The sequence below is a fragment of the Crotalus tigris genome, unplaced genomic scaffold (genome assembly GCF_016545835.1).
Source record: "Crotalus tigris isolate CLP2741 ecotype Arizona unplaced genomic scaffold, ASM1654583v1 scf7180000019652.295055, whole genome shotgun sequence".
Classification (NCBI taxonomy): domain Eukaryota; kingdom Metazoa; phylum Chordata; class Lepidosauria; order Squamata; family Viperidae; genus Crotalus; species Crotalus tigris.
This window is the reverse complement of record NW_024097643.1, coordinates 206,431-225,402: the sequence shown is the minus strand read 5'-3', so window position 1 is coordinate 225,402 and position 18,972 is coordinate 206,431. Positions and strand designations below refer to the sequence as shown.

The window sequence follows — 18,972 nt, the reverse complement described above, 5'->3', positions numbered from 1 at the left end:
AGAAATTTGTGGGCTTAGCCAAGGTACTGTAGACTATAACCTAGATGTCCATGGTGCAGTTCCACACCCTTAACATCCAGGAAGACAAGTTAGTTATATGTGATTATGTGACTCATTAACCTCTGGTATTTCTCTTCTCTTGTATAAGTAATAAGTCAATGTGAGTATTGTAAATTAATTATGACTTAGAGTATGCTAGAAAATTGTTTCTTAATTATCTCTTGCTTGGATATATAGATAAATAAAATATATTTTTGTGCATATTTCTGCATTATGGGGACATGCCATCAGAAACAATGGGTGATTTTGAGAAGTAGTCTAGAAGAAGACTTTTCCTTGATGACATATTCATACCTGCTAGAAGACAGGCTGCTGTCACCATGATATAGCTAGGTCATCAGAAATGAGCAAAACATTCTCTTTTCTTTTCTTCTTTTCTTCTTTTTTGTACTTTTGTACTTATATAATTGTCTTTTTACAATATTAATATAATTCCAAGATGCATATAAAAAAGGAAACATAGAAAAGACAAAAAAAAATCTACAATTATGCAAATAAAAAGTTGGGCAGTAATAAATTAACAAGATCACCAAATGGATCATTTTAAGAAATTTGATTACAACAAAGGAATGACATTCTATGGTTTTTGGAAAGGGAAAATTAAATAGCCAGGAGCTACATTTGGATACACTTCCTTCACAACATGTTAATTTGATGATGATGATGATGATGATAATAATAATAATAATAATAATAATAATAATAATAATAATAATAATAATAATAATAATAATAATAATAATAATAAAGTTGGAAGGGACCTTGGAGGTCATCGAGTCCAACGCCCTGCTCAGGCAGGAACCCTACACCATTTCAAACAAATGGCTGTCCAGTCTCTTCTTAAAAACTTGGAGCATTCCCGCTTCTGGAGGCAGGTTGTTCCATTGGTTAATTGTTAATTGTTCTAACTGTCAGGAAGTTTCTCCTTAGTTCTAGTTGCTTCTCTCCTTGATTAGTTTCCATCCGTTGCTTCTCGCCCTGCCTTCAGGAGCCTTGGAGAATAGCTTGACTCCCTCTTGTTTGTGGCAGCCCCTGAGATATTGGAACACTGCTATCATGTCCCCTCTCGTCCTTCTCTTCGTTAAACTAGACATACCCAATTCCAGCAACCATTATTATGCAACTTTATGCTTTAATAACTGATGGGAAAGTGGACAGTTCCAAAGATTTTTTAAATGATGCATTCGGGTGATAAAATGAATATGCCAACTCTTCAAGAGAGCACATTTGGATCATCTCCATGACAACTATCATATAATGCATTATGCTATATACACCAATAATTATAAATCATTCAACTTTCTTATAATAACAATTATTCTGCCACCTGTATTGCTTTGAAATCATGAACTTAATTTCTAGATGATGAAACAGAGGAAAAATAAACACACCAAAAATGTCTTCAATGGAATTTAATTAGTTTAATTTAATTTAATTATTTAATTTAGCAGGAGATATGATCTTTGAGGAGCACCAACCAAAATATCTTTTTTTATGAGCATGGAGATATTTCAAACTGAGCGCACAATGCTTTCAGAACTCTATTCTTGGTGTTCTGTTTAGAATTAGAGCCTGAGGGTCCTCAGTTTCTATTCTGCCAAATACATTTCTTCCAAGGGACTTTTCAAGAAACCATCTTCTCCTTGTAAGTTATTTTAAGGTTTTCATGAAACAATTGACTTTCTGTAGACCAATATGAGTAACCTGGTGGCTGACTGGAAATCCAAAATGTCTATGATATATTGGAAGTATCTTTTATTCACCTGGGATGAAGGAGACAGTGCATAGTAATCTATGGAGCTAAGAAGTGGATTCATCCAAACCAGATTATATTGAAGTATTCTTGGTTATAGGTTTTGTCCCCAAATATATTTTATATAGTGAGAGCATCCATCATTAGCTTCCAAATAGTGGTGTCACCAGGTAATGAAATGCGTATTTTTTTTGTTATGTGTGTTGCATGCATTATATGCATGTAAAAAGCAGCAGGACTCTGGTCATATCTTTGATTTTGAAGTCAGTGACTATCACAGTGGATAGTCTAAATGTAACTGTAGCTTCATTGAGCTGTACTTCCAATAAACCATTGTGGTATTAAGTGAGACCCAGTCATCTGGCAAATTTTCTAATTCATAATACCTTCTAGAACATTTGATGAATATGGGAACTTTCTCTAAGAATGGAAAATTGGATCAGGAGACAATCACATCTCATGTACCAATCCAAAAAAGAAAAAAAAAGAAGTTCTCCCTAATACTACCTCTGAAAATCTGTAAAGGGTCACCAAAGCAGTCAGTATAAATATAGTACCAAAATGATCAAGTAGTAGTGTAAAAGAGGAATAATCTATGTTATCCACATAATATCTATACCTATATAATCTATTGAGCATTCACTATAGGAACTAACTACTCAGTTGTTTAGAGAAACCTCAACTGTGCTTATGAATTTACTTCACTTTTCCTTCCTTTATAGACCTGAAAAGGTCATAAAGTGAGAATTGGTCATGAGATTACTTTTTCATCCCTGTTATAACTGTGAAGAGTCACTAAGTGAGGTAGTTGCTAAACAAGAGCTAATTCCATCAGCATAAGCCACAGCCTCATAAAAACAAAGATCAATTTAATTCCAAATATTTCTTTCTCTGTTGTTCTACCCACCCAAGATTTCACTATGATTCATTCCGGAATTTCAGCAAGGTTGCAATAATTCTGCAAGCAAAATAAGTTTCTTTCAATGTTTTATCAATCAGCATGTTTACTTAAATGGTTCTGCTAGTGAAGGCATCACATCTTAATTTCCCTTTAGTTGTCATAAATACTGTAATTATTTTGCCAAATCAAAACTCTAGTGGCTTTTAAGGTGATACTGAACAAAACATTCAGCAATAAAGTCTTCAATGGAGATAAAGAACAGCTAACTTTGGGCAGAATAGTTGTCAGGGACTTCGATCTTTTCAGTTCCTTTATGTAGTGAGTCTTTAAGAAACATTTTGGCCAAATGCTTTGCTAAAGCTCTTTAGGATAAAGAGAACACCAGAAATGGTGCTTCCCTATAGTTTGAAAAAGATGAGATTTGGTAGAATTTTTGCCCAATGGTTGATGAAGACTGTGGTCATGCTGCTGTCCCACAGAACAATCAAAGCACAAACAATTAAATGCACTAGAAATAATGGCCTTCATATTCAGCATGAATGGTACCAGGCAGGTGATCTCCTCATTGGTGGAATAGTGTCACATGTTCATTATCTGTTCCCTGAATTGTTTTTCACCCAGAACCCTTCTCAGGAGTCATTTCAAATTTCACTGTAAGTATTTGTTTCCTGCCCTAACAAATATTAGTTTGGGTTTTAATCTAATGGGTTTTCTTAATTAAAAGTTCTAGTTATTTTGTAGTTCTATCATACCACTAAAGGTGAATGTTTGTATCTCAGAGTTGAAGTGAGGTCCTTGGTACTCTCTAAGCTCAGAGAGCACCAAGGACCCCTCAGTTCTATCATATCTGTATCTAGAGATAGATGAGATAGACAGACAGACAGACAGACATATTTACAGAATTTAGAGCTACCAGAGACTGAACAGAGAATCTCCCCTTTTTAAGAGGCCAACTCTTTTTTGCATGTGCATAAGGAAAAATGCCCTCATCTAACAAGGCAAGATCACATCTTTAAAAATTGATGTCATCTCTTTTCCAGCTTGTCCAAATTTCTTAAGTAGAACTTATGTAGTTGATCAATTTCATTCTCTTGCTCTCCATTTGTTTCTAATTAATTAAATTTTTCTTTACCAGTGGCATCTCCATATGCCAAATGGAGAATAAAATACCCGTGAAGGAGAATATTTGTAGCTCAGGTTTGAAAGAGGGGTTCTTAGTGCTCTCTGAGCTTGATTGTTTTCTTGCAGATGTTTCATTACCCAAACTAGGTAACATCATCAGTGCTAGACTTTGTCCAGGATTAACACTGATGATGTTACCTAGTATGTGTAATGAAACATCTGCAAGAAAATAGCCAACCTCAAAGAGCACCAAGGAGAATAAAAATTCTAGCACTTCATTCAAATGTAGAAGTCTATAAGGATTCCAGGAAATGAGGGTACAGGTTCGTTCTCCAAGCTTGTTTAGAGGTGGTATCCTCTAAAAGCCGCTAAAGATGCTACCAAGCCTGGTAATGAAATGTTCGGAAACCAACCCATAAGCTCATAATACGAACCTTGACTTTCATCCTACACCTGAGCTACAGATATTCACCACTATTACATTCCAGGAAATGTAATCTTAAAAGGAAATCCCTTATTCCAATACAAATGCCTCAAATCTGTCTTTGTTAGTTAGAATGGGCTTTTCCCATTGCATTAAGTGAGATAACACATGGTAGAATTATTTTGTGAAGACAGGTCATTTTATTTTCAGCGTGGTGACAAAGTTCTACCAACATGTCTTGGCCTTAGTGTTTGCCATTAATGAGATCAATGAGAGTCAACAGATCTTGCCAAATGTTACTCTTGGATTCCACATCTATGACAGCTACTCTGAATCAAAGATGACCTATCAAAGTTGTCTGGATCTGCTCTTCAAATTGCATACGATTGTCCCCAATTACATATGTCATGCTAAAAAAAAAGTCATAGGCATCATTGGAGGACTGAGTTCTGATACGTCTTCATGCATGGCAGACATTTTTCACCTTTATAAGATTCCTCAGGTAGGATCTAAAGTATCAGTTGAAGTATGAATTATAGATTATTCCCTCTGTTTTCTGCTTCTTATAATCATCCCAATGATTTAGAACAGTGGTTCTCAACCTGTGGGTCGGGACCCCATTTGGGGTCGAACGACCATTTCACAGGGGTCGCCAAACAAGGCTGTCCGCCATTTTCCCCCTTTTATTTGGCCACGCCCCTGGCACCCGGTGATGTATAAGTGGTTGGGGGTCACCACAACATGGGGAACTGTATTATGGGGTCGCAGCATTAGAAAGGTTGAGAACCACTGATTTAGAATAAGATGCATGAATAAAAAATACAAAAGCCAGAATAAAATGTGGAATTCCAGTATTATTACACTTATGCAAACATTACCTACAGTATAAGGATATGGATATATCCAGAAACTGTAATTGTAATATAAACTTTTTGTTTTTGTAAAAAGTCATAATTAACTTGGTTCCAGTGGACATCATCTATAGAAGATTAAATCTGAATACTACTTTCAATAATAAATCATCTGAGTTATGACTAGATAGAAAAGATAATTTACTCATGATATATATGAGGAGAAAAAAAATACACTGTTTATGCTCTTAGATCAAACATTTACATAGATTTAGAAGAAAAAAGTCAGTGGGACAAATAAAATGAAAACAGTTTCTTAATGAAGATGAATACAAAAAGTTGCAATAAAGGGTTTTTGGTTTTTTATTTTGTGTTGTTTGCTCTTGTGTGTATGTGTGCCTTCAAGTCAGTCTTGCCTTCTGGTGGCTGCCTTGAGAATCAAGTTTTCTTGGCAAGATTTCAAAAATGGGTTGCCATTGCCTGCTTCCTAGGGCAGAGAGAGAATGAGTGGCCCGAGGTCACCCAGCTGACTCTATGTTTCAAGCAGAACTAGAATTCACAATCTCCTGATTTCTAATCTAATGTCTTAACCACTACACCAACCGGCTGTTTCAAGGAATGGTATCTGTTTTAAATGGGATTTTACTGATTCTAGACATTACCATTAGAGTAAAACCCACCAAACAGAAGTCCTAAAACAGATGACAACAATTATATATTTATATAAACTATTCAAACACATTTCAATTATATAAACTAAATTCTGGATACTTTTGGAAGAAGAAATAAAACTGGAATTAAAGACATTGTAAAGAAAGTATATAAATGAGTGTTCTTGGTGCTCTCTGAGCTTGTTTTTTTTTTCCTTGCAGACATTTCATTATCCAAACTAGGTAACATCATCAGTGCTACTCAAGCAATCATGCTAGCAAGCACTAGCATTGATGATATTGCTTAGTTTTAGTAATGAAACATCTGCAAGGAAACAACCACACTCAGAGAGCACCAAGGACCCCTCGTTTCAACCCTGAGCTACAATTATTCCTCTTTAAAGTATATAAAATAAATCTAACGGTTCCTGCTGTGTTCCTTTCTCATTCTCAGGTTTTGTTCCTTTCTTCCCCTAGATTTCTTATGGGTCATTTCAATCTAAAGTCACTGCAGACTCACCTTTCTCTTCCTTCTATCGCATGGCCCCAAATGAAGCCCTTCAGTATGAGGGTTTAGTCCAGCTCCTTCTGCATTTCAGGTGGAAATGGGCAGGACTCATCACTATATATGATGAAGCTGGAGAACATTTCTCAAGAACTCTGGAGCAAAAGCTTTTGCAGAATAGAATCTGTTTAGAGTTTGCTGAGAGACTTGACCAAATCATGCATTTGAGTAACCAGTTCCAAATAGTGGAACAAATACTGAATCATATTCACATATTTACAGAGAAAAAAGCTAATGCAGTCATTATACATGGTGAAACTACAGCCTTTATATGGGTGGCTTCCTTTGCAGTGGCCACAACTCTCCTTCCAACTGATTATGAACATGAAGAAAAAATCTCTACAGGAAAAGTATGGATAACCACTGCCCAGATAGATTTCACATTGCATGTTGTGCATAAAGGACTTGATATCCAGATGTTCCATGGGACTCTTTCCTTTGCAATTCACTCAAAACAGATTCTGGGCTTCCAGAAATTTCTTCAGAAGATCAAGCTTACTAATACAAAGGGAAATGGCTTCATCAAACATTTCTGGGAGCAAGCTTTTGACTGCTATGAGCCTAATTCTAACCAAGCAAGAAACATCAGTGAGGCATGTACTGGGGACGAGAGGCTGGAGGATCTCTCTGCATTTTATTTTGAAATGAGTATGACTGGCCACAGCTACAGCATTTACAATGCAGTTCATGCATTGGGACATGCTTTACATGCCGCTCATACATCTAGGTTGAAGCACAGAGTTAGGAGGGAAGAAACCAAGGATTCATTCCAGAATGTACACCCTTGGCAGGTAAAATGTGCTCTTCATGACAGCTTATCTGTATCCATTGGTTCAATACAACAGTATAATATTGAATATCTCATTACAACATTGCTTATTTTATTATCACAGTTTATTCAAAGATTGTAGGTAATCCTCGGGCTACTACGGCAATTGGAACCAAAACTGTCACAAAGGGATACAGCCATAAAATGTGATACTATCAGCAACAGCAATTCTAGCAGTCTCAGTTATTATCACTAAAACAAGGATGAAGCATGTTGCAAAGCGAGGACCGCACATGGTCATAACTATTGAATTTCTGCTGGCTTCCCCATTGATCTGCTTGTTTGGAAGCCAGTAGGGAATGACAGAAATCGTGAGCACATGACAATAGCTCACTGTAACGTTATAGGCATTAGGCAGCCACATCAGAATAACATCACCAGAAAGATGCTGAAATGGTTACAACTCCAAGGACCGGTCATAAGTCCCTTTTATTCAGCACCTTTGTAACTTTGAATGATCATTGAACAAATGGTCATAATCCAAGGACAGTGTTGAAAGCACTAAGCATGTTATCCCATAATTTACTTGTTATACTTCAGGAGTCTTAGGCTAGGCAGAATTGTTTGAAAGGGCTTATTTGGGGGGGGAATCATCAGAATTCATATAAAATAATCTTCCTGGTTAGGAACCCTGCCCCATCCTAAACCAAGAAATTTCTACATATGATTTGAATTTCCCATTCATTTGCCATTCTGAAGAGAGGAGGTTAGAAGTATGGTCACATGCATTTGGGATTAGAGGAATAAGAAAGAACTCTGCTTATCTACGTTGGGGTAGAGTTTTTTTCTCTGTTCATTTTTTGAGATTCACTCTATTCCTTATATATGATATTACTTTTCTTAAACAATTGAGATCTGATAGTTTTGTAGTAAAGAAATTATGTGAAATGCATCACAACTGATGCATATATAAGCAGCAATATTTTGTCAACCTCTTCTCATTACATTCATTGGAGAGAAAAATATTTCTCTGTTTTTAAATATTTGAGTTCCAGTCTGAATATTTTACTTATTCAACAATAATCAAAGGATTGCATTCCTTTACATCTCAATACAACATAATGATATATTTCTCATATTGTTAGAAATAGGTTTAGTTCCCATAGATGCTAAAGCTGATACTATCTTTTAAACCCTCCAATCAATATTTTGGAAGTTATTTTACATTATCATCTAACATTGTGCTGATTTAATATTTCACTTTTCATTTCCATAACTAGTGCCTAAAAAGCTAGATACTACCCATTAGCAACTATTTTTCTTCAACTTTTCTCTTTTATTGGTAGAAAATGGGCATCTTAATCCATCCAGATAAATTATTGGAAATAGTAGTGCTTTAATAATATTCTTTTCATTTCTTTCTGTACTGCATTTCATTCTGTCTCTTATTAGCTACATTCATTTCTGCAGAGGATTTCATTCAACAACAGTGCTGGAGATGAAATTACATTCAATCAACAGGGTGAATTAGTAGCTGGATTTGACATTATGAACTTGGTCACATTCCCAAATAAATCTTATGTAAAAGTCCAAGTTGGGGATCTGGATCCTCTATGGAAAACCTTCATGATTAAGAAAGACCAAATCCAGTGGAACCAAAAATTCACTCAGGTGGGTGTCAATAGCATGATCTTCAGTGATAGACTTCATGCATAATCTGTGCCACATGCTTAGACTTCCCATGTGTCACAAATCAGCATGTGATAGATACAGTTTTAAATAAGAGTACCTCTCTAAAGTCACACCATAGTGTCTTGGAAAAGATGAATCATTAGGCAGGCTAATTATGGACAGTTTTCTTACTTAGCATTAGCATTTGTATCATATTGCAGGAAGCAAATGTGACTAAGTACTCAGAGTCATTTGGTAGTGGCAATGTGCAAACTGAATGAATGAATGAATGAATGAATGAATGAATGAATGAATGAATGAATGAATCACTAGGCCATCCTTTGGGGTAGTCAAGGCAAAGATGTGATATCTCATTTCTGAATTCTGTCTGTGAAAGTTAAAGGGAGTTGAGCTAAAACCAATTTTTTATGGACATAAGTATTATACTCATAGACTCTAAGGTGATTGCCTCAGACAGCAACTATTTGCAGTTACAACAATGATGGAAAAGTAACTTTGCAAGCAAACCCTGCATTTATGACCTTCAAAATGCTTCTCAGTCACACGTTTGCCATCAATATATAGATGTGTATTACCTACTGTGTGTCTGCTTACTCTCTTGCAATCCCTTTCTCTCCAGTGACTGTAAATACAAACATTAATTTACTTCTTGCAAATTATTCCAATGCCAGAATGAACATTCACAAGGGCAAGGGAATGATGGGAGGAAAGGTATAAAATTTGCTCTTTTACTTGACTTTCTCTTGAGTCCAGTTCCAGAAACCTTCCCCATTGTTTGGGCTCAGCCAGCTGTTATGATTCACATCCTTCTGATGCTGTAAAGCAGTGGTTCTCAACCTGTGGGTCGGGACCCCATTTGGGGTCGAACGACCATTTTACAGGGGTCACCAAACAAGGCTGTCCGCCATTTTTCCCCCTTTTCTTTGGCCACGCCCCTGGCACCCGGTGATGTATAAGTGGTTGGGGGTCACCACAACATGGGGAACTGTATTATGGGGTCGTGGCATTAGAAAGATTGAGAACCACTGCTGTAAAGCAAAGGAAAACTGAAATAAAATCATAAGCACAGCCATATTCATGTGACTTTTCACTTAGTGACTGCTTTCCTTATTGATCAAGTTACCAATCCCAATTCCAATCACTAAATTATGACTACCTGTATGCCTCAATTGCTCCCCAAATACCTGGTCCATCCACCTGCTTATAAATGTTACATACTGGAAATTCATTTATCACAAAGCAAATTCTGTCTTCCTAATAATGGTCCCTTCCTATTTTTAAATAGGTGCCACCTCTTTCCTTATGCAATGACCTTTGTCCACCTGGATACCGAAAGACAGGGAAGGAAGGGGAAAAATTTTGCTGCTATGATTGCATTCTGTGTCCAGAAAGAATGATCTCAAGTCAGAAGGGTAAGAAAAAATAAGATAAAAATAAAACTGCAAACATATTATTATTTTATCATAACTGCACATTTTACAGTGCATTTTAATATTTATTTTTACTTGTAACAACACAGCAATCCCTTGTTTATTTATTTATTTATTTAAATACACCTGTGCATTAGCTTTTTTTATATATATGAGTATCCATGAGTGGGTGGGTGTTTCTGTGCATGTTGAAGCAAGAGATGGATATCCATCAAAAAATCACATGATCCAGAACCAGATTAGCATGAAAAAGAGAATGAAGAATTTGAGATAGCACCATTATGGTGGAATCCTTGTAACCATGTAATTGGCACAGGAAAACAAGGAATGTCAGTATAGGCAGTCCTACCATTGCAATGATCATTGGGACTGGGATTCGTATGACTAAGTAATGCAGTCATAAAGCACAATGTCACATGACTGCACGACTTATCAATGGTAATCTCAGGGGGTGTAGGACAATTTGTCATAGCCAACTCACAGCATCCAACTCATTACAGCCAACTCACTGCAGGACATCTTGCCGCAGAACAAGACTTACACTAATACTGAAGAAATGGAGGAGTAGAATCATTAAAGAAATGATGCAAAAGTAGGGACAAAATGAAATGTGAATGAAAAATTAAAATATTTTTTGTTATTTTAAATAATTAAACTGAATTGTTGAATTGTCCCATGGAGAGATGTCCTGTGTCGAGTTGGCCATGATGAATTGTCCTGTGCTGAGTTGGCTGTGGTGAATTGGGCATAGTGAGTTGTCCCATTCCAATCTCAGTAGCCCCAGTTTCTGTTGTAACCCAGAGACCAAATGGATCATTAAGAAAGGACCAAATGTGACTGGAGTCTTAGACAAGCAAACTGGAAAATAAAGGTTGCAGACAAATGGGCATTGCAAGCAGCCACTTTGGAGCATAAGCTCCAAAGTTATATGCTATTGGCCAGCAGGGGCTACTACAGCTCTTGGGTGAGCAAGGGATTATATGGACTATGAGATCAACACTTTTCCATACTATTTCAAATACATTCCAAAACACATGTGATGGTCTCCTGATAAAGTAGCTTCTAGTCCAAAGGATGATTAGCATTCTTTTCAAATAATTTTATCTTCTTGTATTTCCAGACATGGAAAATTGCAAGAGTTGTTCCAAGGACCATTTTCCAAATGAAGCTCATGTACAATGTATTCCTAAAACACCGAACTTTCTGACTTTTGAAGAATATTTGGGCATTACTTTTTCTGCCTTGGCTCTGTTTTTTTCTCTTACTACAGGTCTTGTCCTTGCAATCTTCATTAAGCAAAGGGACACTCCCATTGTCAAAGCCAACAATCGCAGCCTCAGCTATGTTCTCCTTATCTCTCTTCTCCTTTGTTTCCTTTGTTCACTTCTGTTCATTGGACAGCCCAATAAGACAACTTGCCTCCTCCGACAAATGACATTAGGCATCATCTTCTCTGTTACTATTTCTTCTATTTTGGCCAAAACTATCACAGTCATTGTAGCATTTCTAGCATCAAAGCCAGGAAGCCTATTCCACAAATGGGTGGGGCAAAGGTTGGCCTATTCTATTATCTGCTTCTGCTCCTTCATTCAAGTTGGTATTTGTGCCATCTGGATGAGTACTTCTCCCCCATTTCCAGATTTGGACATGGAGACACTCCTTGAAGAAATCATCGTAGAATGTCATGAAGGCTCCATCACCATGTTTTACTGTGTCTTAGGCTACATGGGCCTCTTGGCTCTTCTCAGCTTCACTGTGGCCTTCCTAGCCAGGAAGTTACCAGACAGTTTCAATGAAGCTAAGTTCATCACTTTCAGCATGTTGGTTTTCTGCAGTGTTTGGTTGACCTTTGTACCCACCTACTTGAGTACCAAAGGGAAGTACATGGTGGTTGTGGAGATCTTCTCTATCTTGTCTTCTGGTGCTGGTTTATTGGGATGCATTTTCATGCCCAAAATCTATATAATTGTATGGAAGCCTGAACTCAACACTAGAGAGCATTTAATACATAAGAAATAGAAAAAAAAATAAGATTGAACCTCAAATGTGCTTTTTCAAAAGACAACTGGACTGTTTTTCCATGAAGAAGAAGAACAACACATTTCATTTCTCATGCAAGAAACTTCACCGGTTGTGATGATGGGAGAGGATGGAAAGATAGGTATTGACAGTTGAGACTGGATGGTGGAGTGATGGAAGGATAATTCTGATAAGATGGTGGGAGGGAATATGGAAGGATTGTATTTGTTTGCTGTCCTCTAGTTGTTAGCACTCTCTGTGAGAGCTCTTGAGGCCTCTTGGGAGTTTATCTGTGCCCTCAGAGTCACCCGAATCAGAGTGCAATTGGTTGTGGAATCTTGGCAGTGCTGCAATAACTGTGTTATATACTGAAGATAGGTGGTGTCTTATCCCTCCCCCTCTGTTGAGAGAGTGATGCTCAATGTTAACATAAATGGCCTTTTATCTCTCTTTCAGACCAGTGATCCTCACTATCCAAAATGTGGACTTTGTTGTCTTCAAAAGTCAAAAGAGTTGAATATTTCTGTCCAAACTCAATTAATACCAAAGAGTAAATATATTAGAAAATAGATTATCCATATAGCTAATAATCTCAGGCACAGGAAATCAGAAGCCAGAACAGAGTTTTAAAAAATTGAGTTTATTTCATGCTACAAGAATCTGATCTACTAATGGTCAAGGCAAATTGGCACAGAGAAGAGTCAATGGACTTCAAGAGGGAAAGATGGAATTTGGTCTCTAATGAGGGTTTAATGACTCCAAACTGATGAGATGTTTGACCTTGCCCTTGAGTTCAGCTTAGTCATCTACAAATAAAGTATGTATAAATTTGAATTTTTCACAACAAATGCTGGTGCTTCTTTAGGAGGTGGATAATGTTAATTTTTCTGCTTCATTGCAACTATATCATGATGAGTGGTGTTGCTGGGGAGGCAGTTGCTGGAGAGGCAGGAGTGGTGCCATTTTAGAAGGGAGGTTTGTGCTTTGCACAGAAGCAAGACTATCACATAACATAAATAAGAAGTGAACAGTATTAGAAATTAGTCCAACAGCTAAACTAATGTCATTTTAGAAACAAGAGAATTGTGTACATAGTTTAAAAAGGAATGCAAGACAAATGCTACTCTCATAGCAATAAGAGATAAAATATGCCAATTAGAACAAAAGAAATTAAGCTAGTCCTTATTAGGAAAGTAAAACTTGAAAATTCAAGACCTAGACATAGTCCACTGATTAATTACACTGTTTAATTGTTCCACTGATTAATTATTCTCACTGCCAGGAAATTTCTTTTTAGTTTCAAATTGGGTCTCTCCTTGATTGGTGTCCATCTATTGCTTCATGTTCTGCCTTCAGGTGCTTTGGAGAATAAGTTGAACCCCCTCTTCTTTGTGGCAACCCCTAAGATATTGGAAAACAGCTAAAGGGCTGTCATAAAGAAGAGGGGAGGTTGACCTATTCTCCAAAGTACCTGAAGGGAGAACAGGAAGCAATGAATGGTTACTAATCAAGGAGAGGACCAACCTAGAATGAAGGAGAAATTTCCTGACAGAATAATAAATCAGTGGAATGACTTGCCTCCAGAAATTGTGAGTGCTCCAACACTGGAGGCTTTTAAGAAGAGATTGGACAATCATTTGTCTGAAATGGTATAGGATTTCCTCCTTGAAAAGGGGGTTGGACTAAAAGACCTCCAAGTTCCCTTCCAACTCTGTTATTCAGTCATTCTGATATTCTGCTAAGCATCACACCTGACTTAAAATGGCTTTGCACCCTTTGCAAAGAGGCTGAATACACTCAAAACTCAATGCTTTTGCCGTGTGTGATAAATAAAACTTTTGAACTCTGAATTACAGCATCTGGCATTTTAATCTGAACTAGAAACAAACTAAGGGAAACATTCTTCTAACAGTTGTTATCTAGCTATACCAATTATACTGGCGAACTGGGAGCCTCTGACTGCAATTCAAATATTGGTGCTCACTTATACAACCCTCCACAGTATAGGCTATGGGTATCTGAGGGATTGTCCCACTCTCATTATTTTTGCCCGCCCCCATAACTTTTGATACTTCACAAAAACTCAATACACGAAAAGTGTGGATCATGATGGCACAGAATGATTTCACATTAGTTACCTTCCAAAGGGATCTTGATATACCTTTGCGAGACCGCCTACTACCTCATAGTTCCCTTCGTCCGGTTAGATCCCACAGGCTGGGCCTCCTTCAGGTCCCGTCGGCCAAGCAGTGCCATTTGGCGGGGCTGCGGGGGAGGGCTTTCTCTGTGATGGCGCCCACGTCTTGGAATCAGCTCCCCCCGGAGATTAGGACCGCTCCCACCCTGTTGGTTTTCCGCAAGCTGCTTAAGACCTGGCTTTTCCAGCAGGCCTGGGGTTTATAAAATCTGACCCCTGGATGAATGTTATTGTATTGTTTGTTTTGTTATGTAATGCTGTGTTTTTATTGTTAACCGCCCGGAGTCCTGCAGGAGTAGGGTGGTCTATAAATTTTAATAAATAAATAAATATACAATGTTCCATGAGGCCATTTCCTTCTCAATTACCAAAAAACAACTTCCAGGTTTCCAATAATTTATACAGTCTGTCACCCCTTCTGGGCCAAATCAAGATGGCTTCATCAGAGATTTTTTGGAACCAAGCTTCAATACCAAATAAAGATGCTCCTGAAGATGGGGAGTGCACTGGAAAAGAAAGAATGGAGAACCTTCTTGCACCCTTCTTTGAAATAAACATGCTTAGCCATAGTTACAGTATCTACAATGTTGTCTATGCTATGGCTCAAGCCTTACAAGCTGCTCATACAGTTAGGACATACCAGAACAGACAAAAGGACAGGGATCAAGTGCGATCGAAGAGTGTAGAAGCCTGGCAGGTTAGATTTCCTCTTTCTCAGTTCTCTTTTAAAAGATTCTCTATGGTTACAACAGAGTGCCAGGACTTAGGAAATGTATATGTGTCCCTTTAAAGATCATCCTTTTTCCTTCTGCAAGCTCCATTCATTTCTGCAGAGAATTTCCTTCAACAACAATGCTGGAGATGAAATTAAATTAAATCAAGAAGGAATCTTAGAGGCTGGTTTTGACATTATAAATTTGAATACTTTCCCAGACAACTCATATATTTACGTCCCAGTTGGAGAGATCGATCTGCGAGCTCCTCCAGAAGAAACCTTCCGCATACAACCAGACAAAATTCAATGGCATCATGAATTCACTCAGGTACCATAACATCGACTGAAAGACTCAATTTCATATACACTCTTTTGGCACTTGTAGCCTTTCCTTTAGTCCTTAGATAGCACTAGTTTTAGTATCCAATTACATTACACTGCATCTCTATCAAAGATGTGCAAAAACAGAAGTATTGGCTTGTTTAATGTTGCATAATCTCATTCTTTAGAATTTCCAAATTTTTTGTGCAAGGAAATTTATTCTCAGTTAATGAGAGAAATACAGTTCCATGCCCAGATATTTGCCTTCCCAACTGATATCTAAACCTTCATGTCTAAACCTTTATTCCCAAGAAAGAACTCATATGTACCCACATTTCAATAATATAATTAATGCTACCAGAGACAAAGTCTTTTCTTTGGTGAAACAATTAACAATCTCAAACTCTCAGCTTTCTTCAAACTGTCAAAGTTTTAGGTTCTTTCCACTAGTTGCCAGTAAATTCAGTCAGTCAGCCAGATGTTTACACTGGATTTGGCATTGTTATCCATCTATAGAGTATTTCACCTCATTTAAATTTGTTATTAGTTCATCAGAATATAAAATACAAACAAAATGAAAATAATGGGAAACTAAGGGAGGGAAATGGGAAAAGGAAAAACTGTGTGATAGAAGGGGAAAAAGAAAAAAAGGTATTGACTACTGACTCTTTTTAGCACAGTAGAGGATAAGAACATTACAACTTCAACTTTTGCTTTTATTCAATAATAAATACTAGCCATTTTTATAAAAACAAACCTATCTAATCAGTAAAATTAAAATCAAAGTTTCATTTTTTCCATCACAAGCACAAAATCCTGAAGTGATTTCCAAATGGGAACAAAATTAAAGATGTTCCTTTTTTTGAATAAAACAATTATTTTTTTTTACCTCTTCTTTCTTTTTCCTTTAGGAAATAATATATATTTCTGTTTGCACTTATTAATCTTCCCAAACTATCATCATTTATATTAACACAATTACAACATTGTCCCAAGTTCTCTTACCAAAGGGGGAAATCCTTTTTTTTTACATCCATTTTAAATTTTTACTTTAAAAGTATTTCTAAAATCAGTAAATTCTACTACATCTTTTTTTTAATTCCTCCTAACATTCCAGCATTCAAATTTACTTTCAATAATATTTACAATCTTTAGGAATTACTAGAGAATTATATAATATGTAATATATATATTATATTATATATATTTGCATACCTATTTTATAAACAGAAAACTACTGTACATTAGAGATGTCATTCAATTATCTAAATCAGACTTGTAAAAATCCTTCCAAACTCTAATTAACTCATTAAGCTTAAGACACTTCTCCCAGTTTATCTCATAGAATAAAATATTTTTCATCCCTGGTATGTCTATCAAGTCTCTTTTTCTCAAGAAATTCTCAACCTTCTTAATATCCATGAAGAAAAATTCCCAAACTTGTTCTCTTGAGAGTTAAAGATTTCCTTGGATCGCTTCTTTCAGTTATGCTCAGAAAGTTGTATTTAAATCATTATATAATAAAGATTGGTGTCAGATTTGTTTTCCAAAATTACAGTTAAATCCTTTACATTATAAGGTATCTGTGAAATTGCCTCAGCAGTTTCACAATTTTCTATAAATGATTGCATCTCTACATTATTCAATATTAACAATAAAGAATCAAATCTGTTGCAGAGCTTCAAAAAGGAGGCTGTGACTAGAAAGAGCCTCTTTTAGAAATTACAGATAATAATCCCATAAATTGATTAAGAAAGGAAAGGCACAACTTATTGTCTATTGGAAAAATAGATTCCAAAATGGCTGCTTTTCCAACAATGAAGTGATTGCAGCCCCGCTTCCCCCCACTAGTGGAATGGCTCACCAGCTGGTCCAAAGCACAGCTCCTGAGGATTCCTCCATACCTCTGCTGTGTGGAGCATCTTGTGGGATGATTCTAGGACTCTCCCTAACACAGGAGAGTCATGTCAACTAAAGAAATCCCTGTTCCTTGTGTTAGTAAGTTGAAAAAAATGACAATCCAAATAGCTTGTCATCTATTGGCCATCTTCACAAGAAGTCTCCCTATCAAGATTTTCTCAAGCACCCTGGGTAGGGAGATCTTATTGTTTGATGGTGTTAAATCTATCGTTACAGGATGTAAACTCTTTCAAGCAAAACTCTTTTTGCAACTGGCTGGTGGTTGGAATTGACAAAAATCACCATCAGTCAATTGCAAAAGGCAGCTTTACTTGGAAGGCTGACATACTGTGAGGGTACTATTAAAACCATCAAGTCACAACATCTCTCTTGTCCCAGATTCTTCAAATGGACTCAGTAGGTGGATAGAAATGCCAAATCCAACCTAAACATCTCACTGACTATGCATCCATCCGTACTAGGTCAAATTTAAATGCCACTCAACTGTCAGTCATTCTGGGAAGTTTACAAAACCATACAAAGACATAATGACAACACAAAAAAGTAAAGATGGTTGAGAAAACAACATGAATGAAGACAGGGATAAGAAAGAAATGGGTATCATTCATCTTTGCCAAAAAGCCTGGTAAACAACATATCTTCAGAGATTTTGAAATAGTAAAAGGATGGGGGACATTTGAATTTGGGAAAGGGTTCATTCCAGTGGGCAGGTACTGTTACAGGGAACATGCACTCCAGGGTCGAAATAAATGGCATAGTTTAATCGATAGAACCAGGAGTGTGACAACCTTGCCAGATGAACCCAGCCAGCCAAATACTATGGGAGACAGGCAGCACATCATGTAACTATGCCATGTAGGTACTAAGCAGCAACTTGAATGTGGAAGAATGTTGGAAATAATCAAAATTTGGATATAATTCTGGGCTGTATTGCATTAATTAAACTTGGGTTAAACTAATAAACAATGAAATACAATTCAATTGTATTCCTGGATCTGGCAGCCTTTTTTGTGATTAAACTGTCTGAATCTCCTTCATGGCAGAGCTATCAACTGTCTCATTCATATTCATTGGCTCTAAGCAAAAGCAAAAACAAAAGATTAATACTAATCTCTTTTTCTATTTGGGGATAGCTATCTCCTCTCTCTTTATGTAATGATCCTTGTCCTCTTGGAGAAATAAAGAACAAGATTGAAGGGCAATCATTTTGCTTCTATGCTTGTGCTTCCTGTCCAGAAAAGATGATAGCCAAACAAATGGGTAAGATTCGTAGCATCCCAATGAACCTATGCCTAAAAATTCATTTCAGTATATTTAATTTTTTTTTCTATTTGGAAAACATTTCCAGATTTTCTGTTTGTAATGGAAAAAAATGAAACTCTGATTTTGGTTTTCCTGATTAGATACGTTGTTGTTATAGACATAGCTAGTATATATACTACAGTGTAAGAATAAAAAGTTGAGGCTTTAATATTATTATCTTTTACTTGCTATAGGATTAGTGTTTTTTTTCTTTTTCCCCTTCTACTCGGCCTCATTTTGATTGTCCTTTGTATTTTATATTTTGATCAACTAATGAAAAA

General features: G+C 36.7%; 1 protein-coding gene across 1 annotated transcript; it reads left to right on the top strand.

Moving 5' to 3' along the window:
* The first annotated feature begins 44 nt into the window (after positions 1-44).
* LOC120317476 (vomeronasal type-2 receptor 26-like) lies at positions 45-12,236 on the top strand. Its single transcript, XM_039364127.1, has 5 exons — positions 45-88; positions 4,471-4,762; positions 8,548-8,766; positions 10,073-10,199; positions 11,338-12,236. The coding sequence occupies exons 1-5, from the start codon at positions 45-47 to the stop codon at positions 12,234-12,236; spliced, it is 1,581 nt and encodes a 526-aa protein (XP_039220061.1).
* The last annotated feature ends 6,736 nt before the right edge of the window (positions 12,237-18,972 follow it).

Excerpts from the sequence above, each read along its gene's own strand:
- LOC120317476 (XM_039364127.1), top strand. The coding sequence starts at position 45 with ATGTCCATGGTGCAGTTCCACACCCTTAACATCCAGGAAGACAA. Across the intron at positions 89-4,470 it reads CTTAACATCCAGGAAGACAA|CGTGGTGACAAAGTTCTACC; the intron begins GTTAGTTATATG and ends TTTTATTTTCAG. Across the intron at positions 4,763-8,547 it reads ACCTTTATAAGATTCCTCAG|CTACATTCATTTCTGCAGAG; the intron begins GTAGGATCTAAA and ends GTCTCTTATTAG.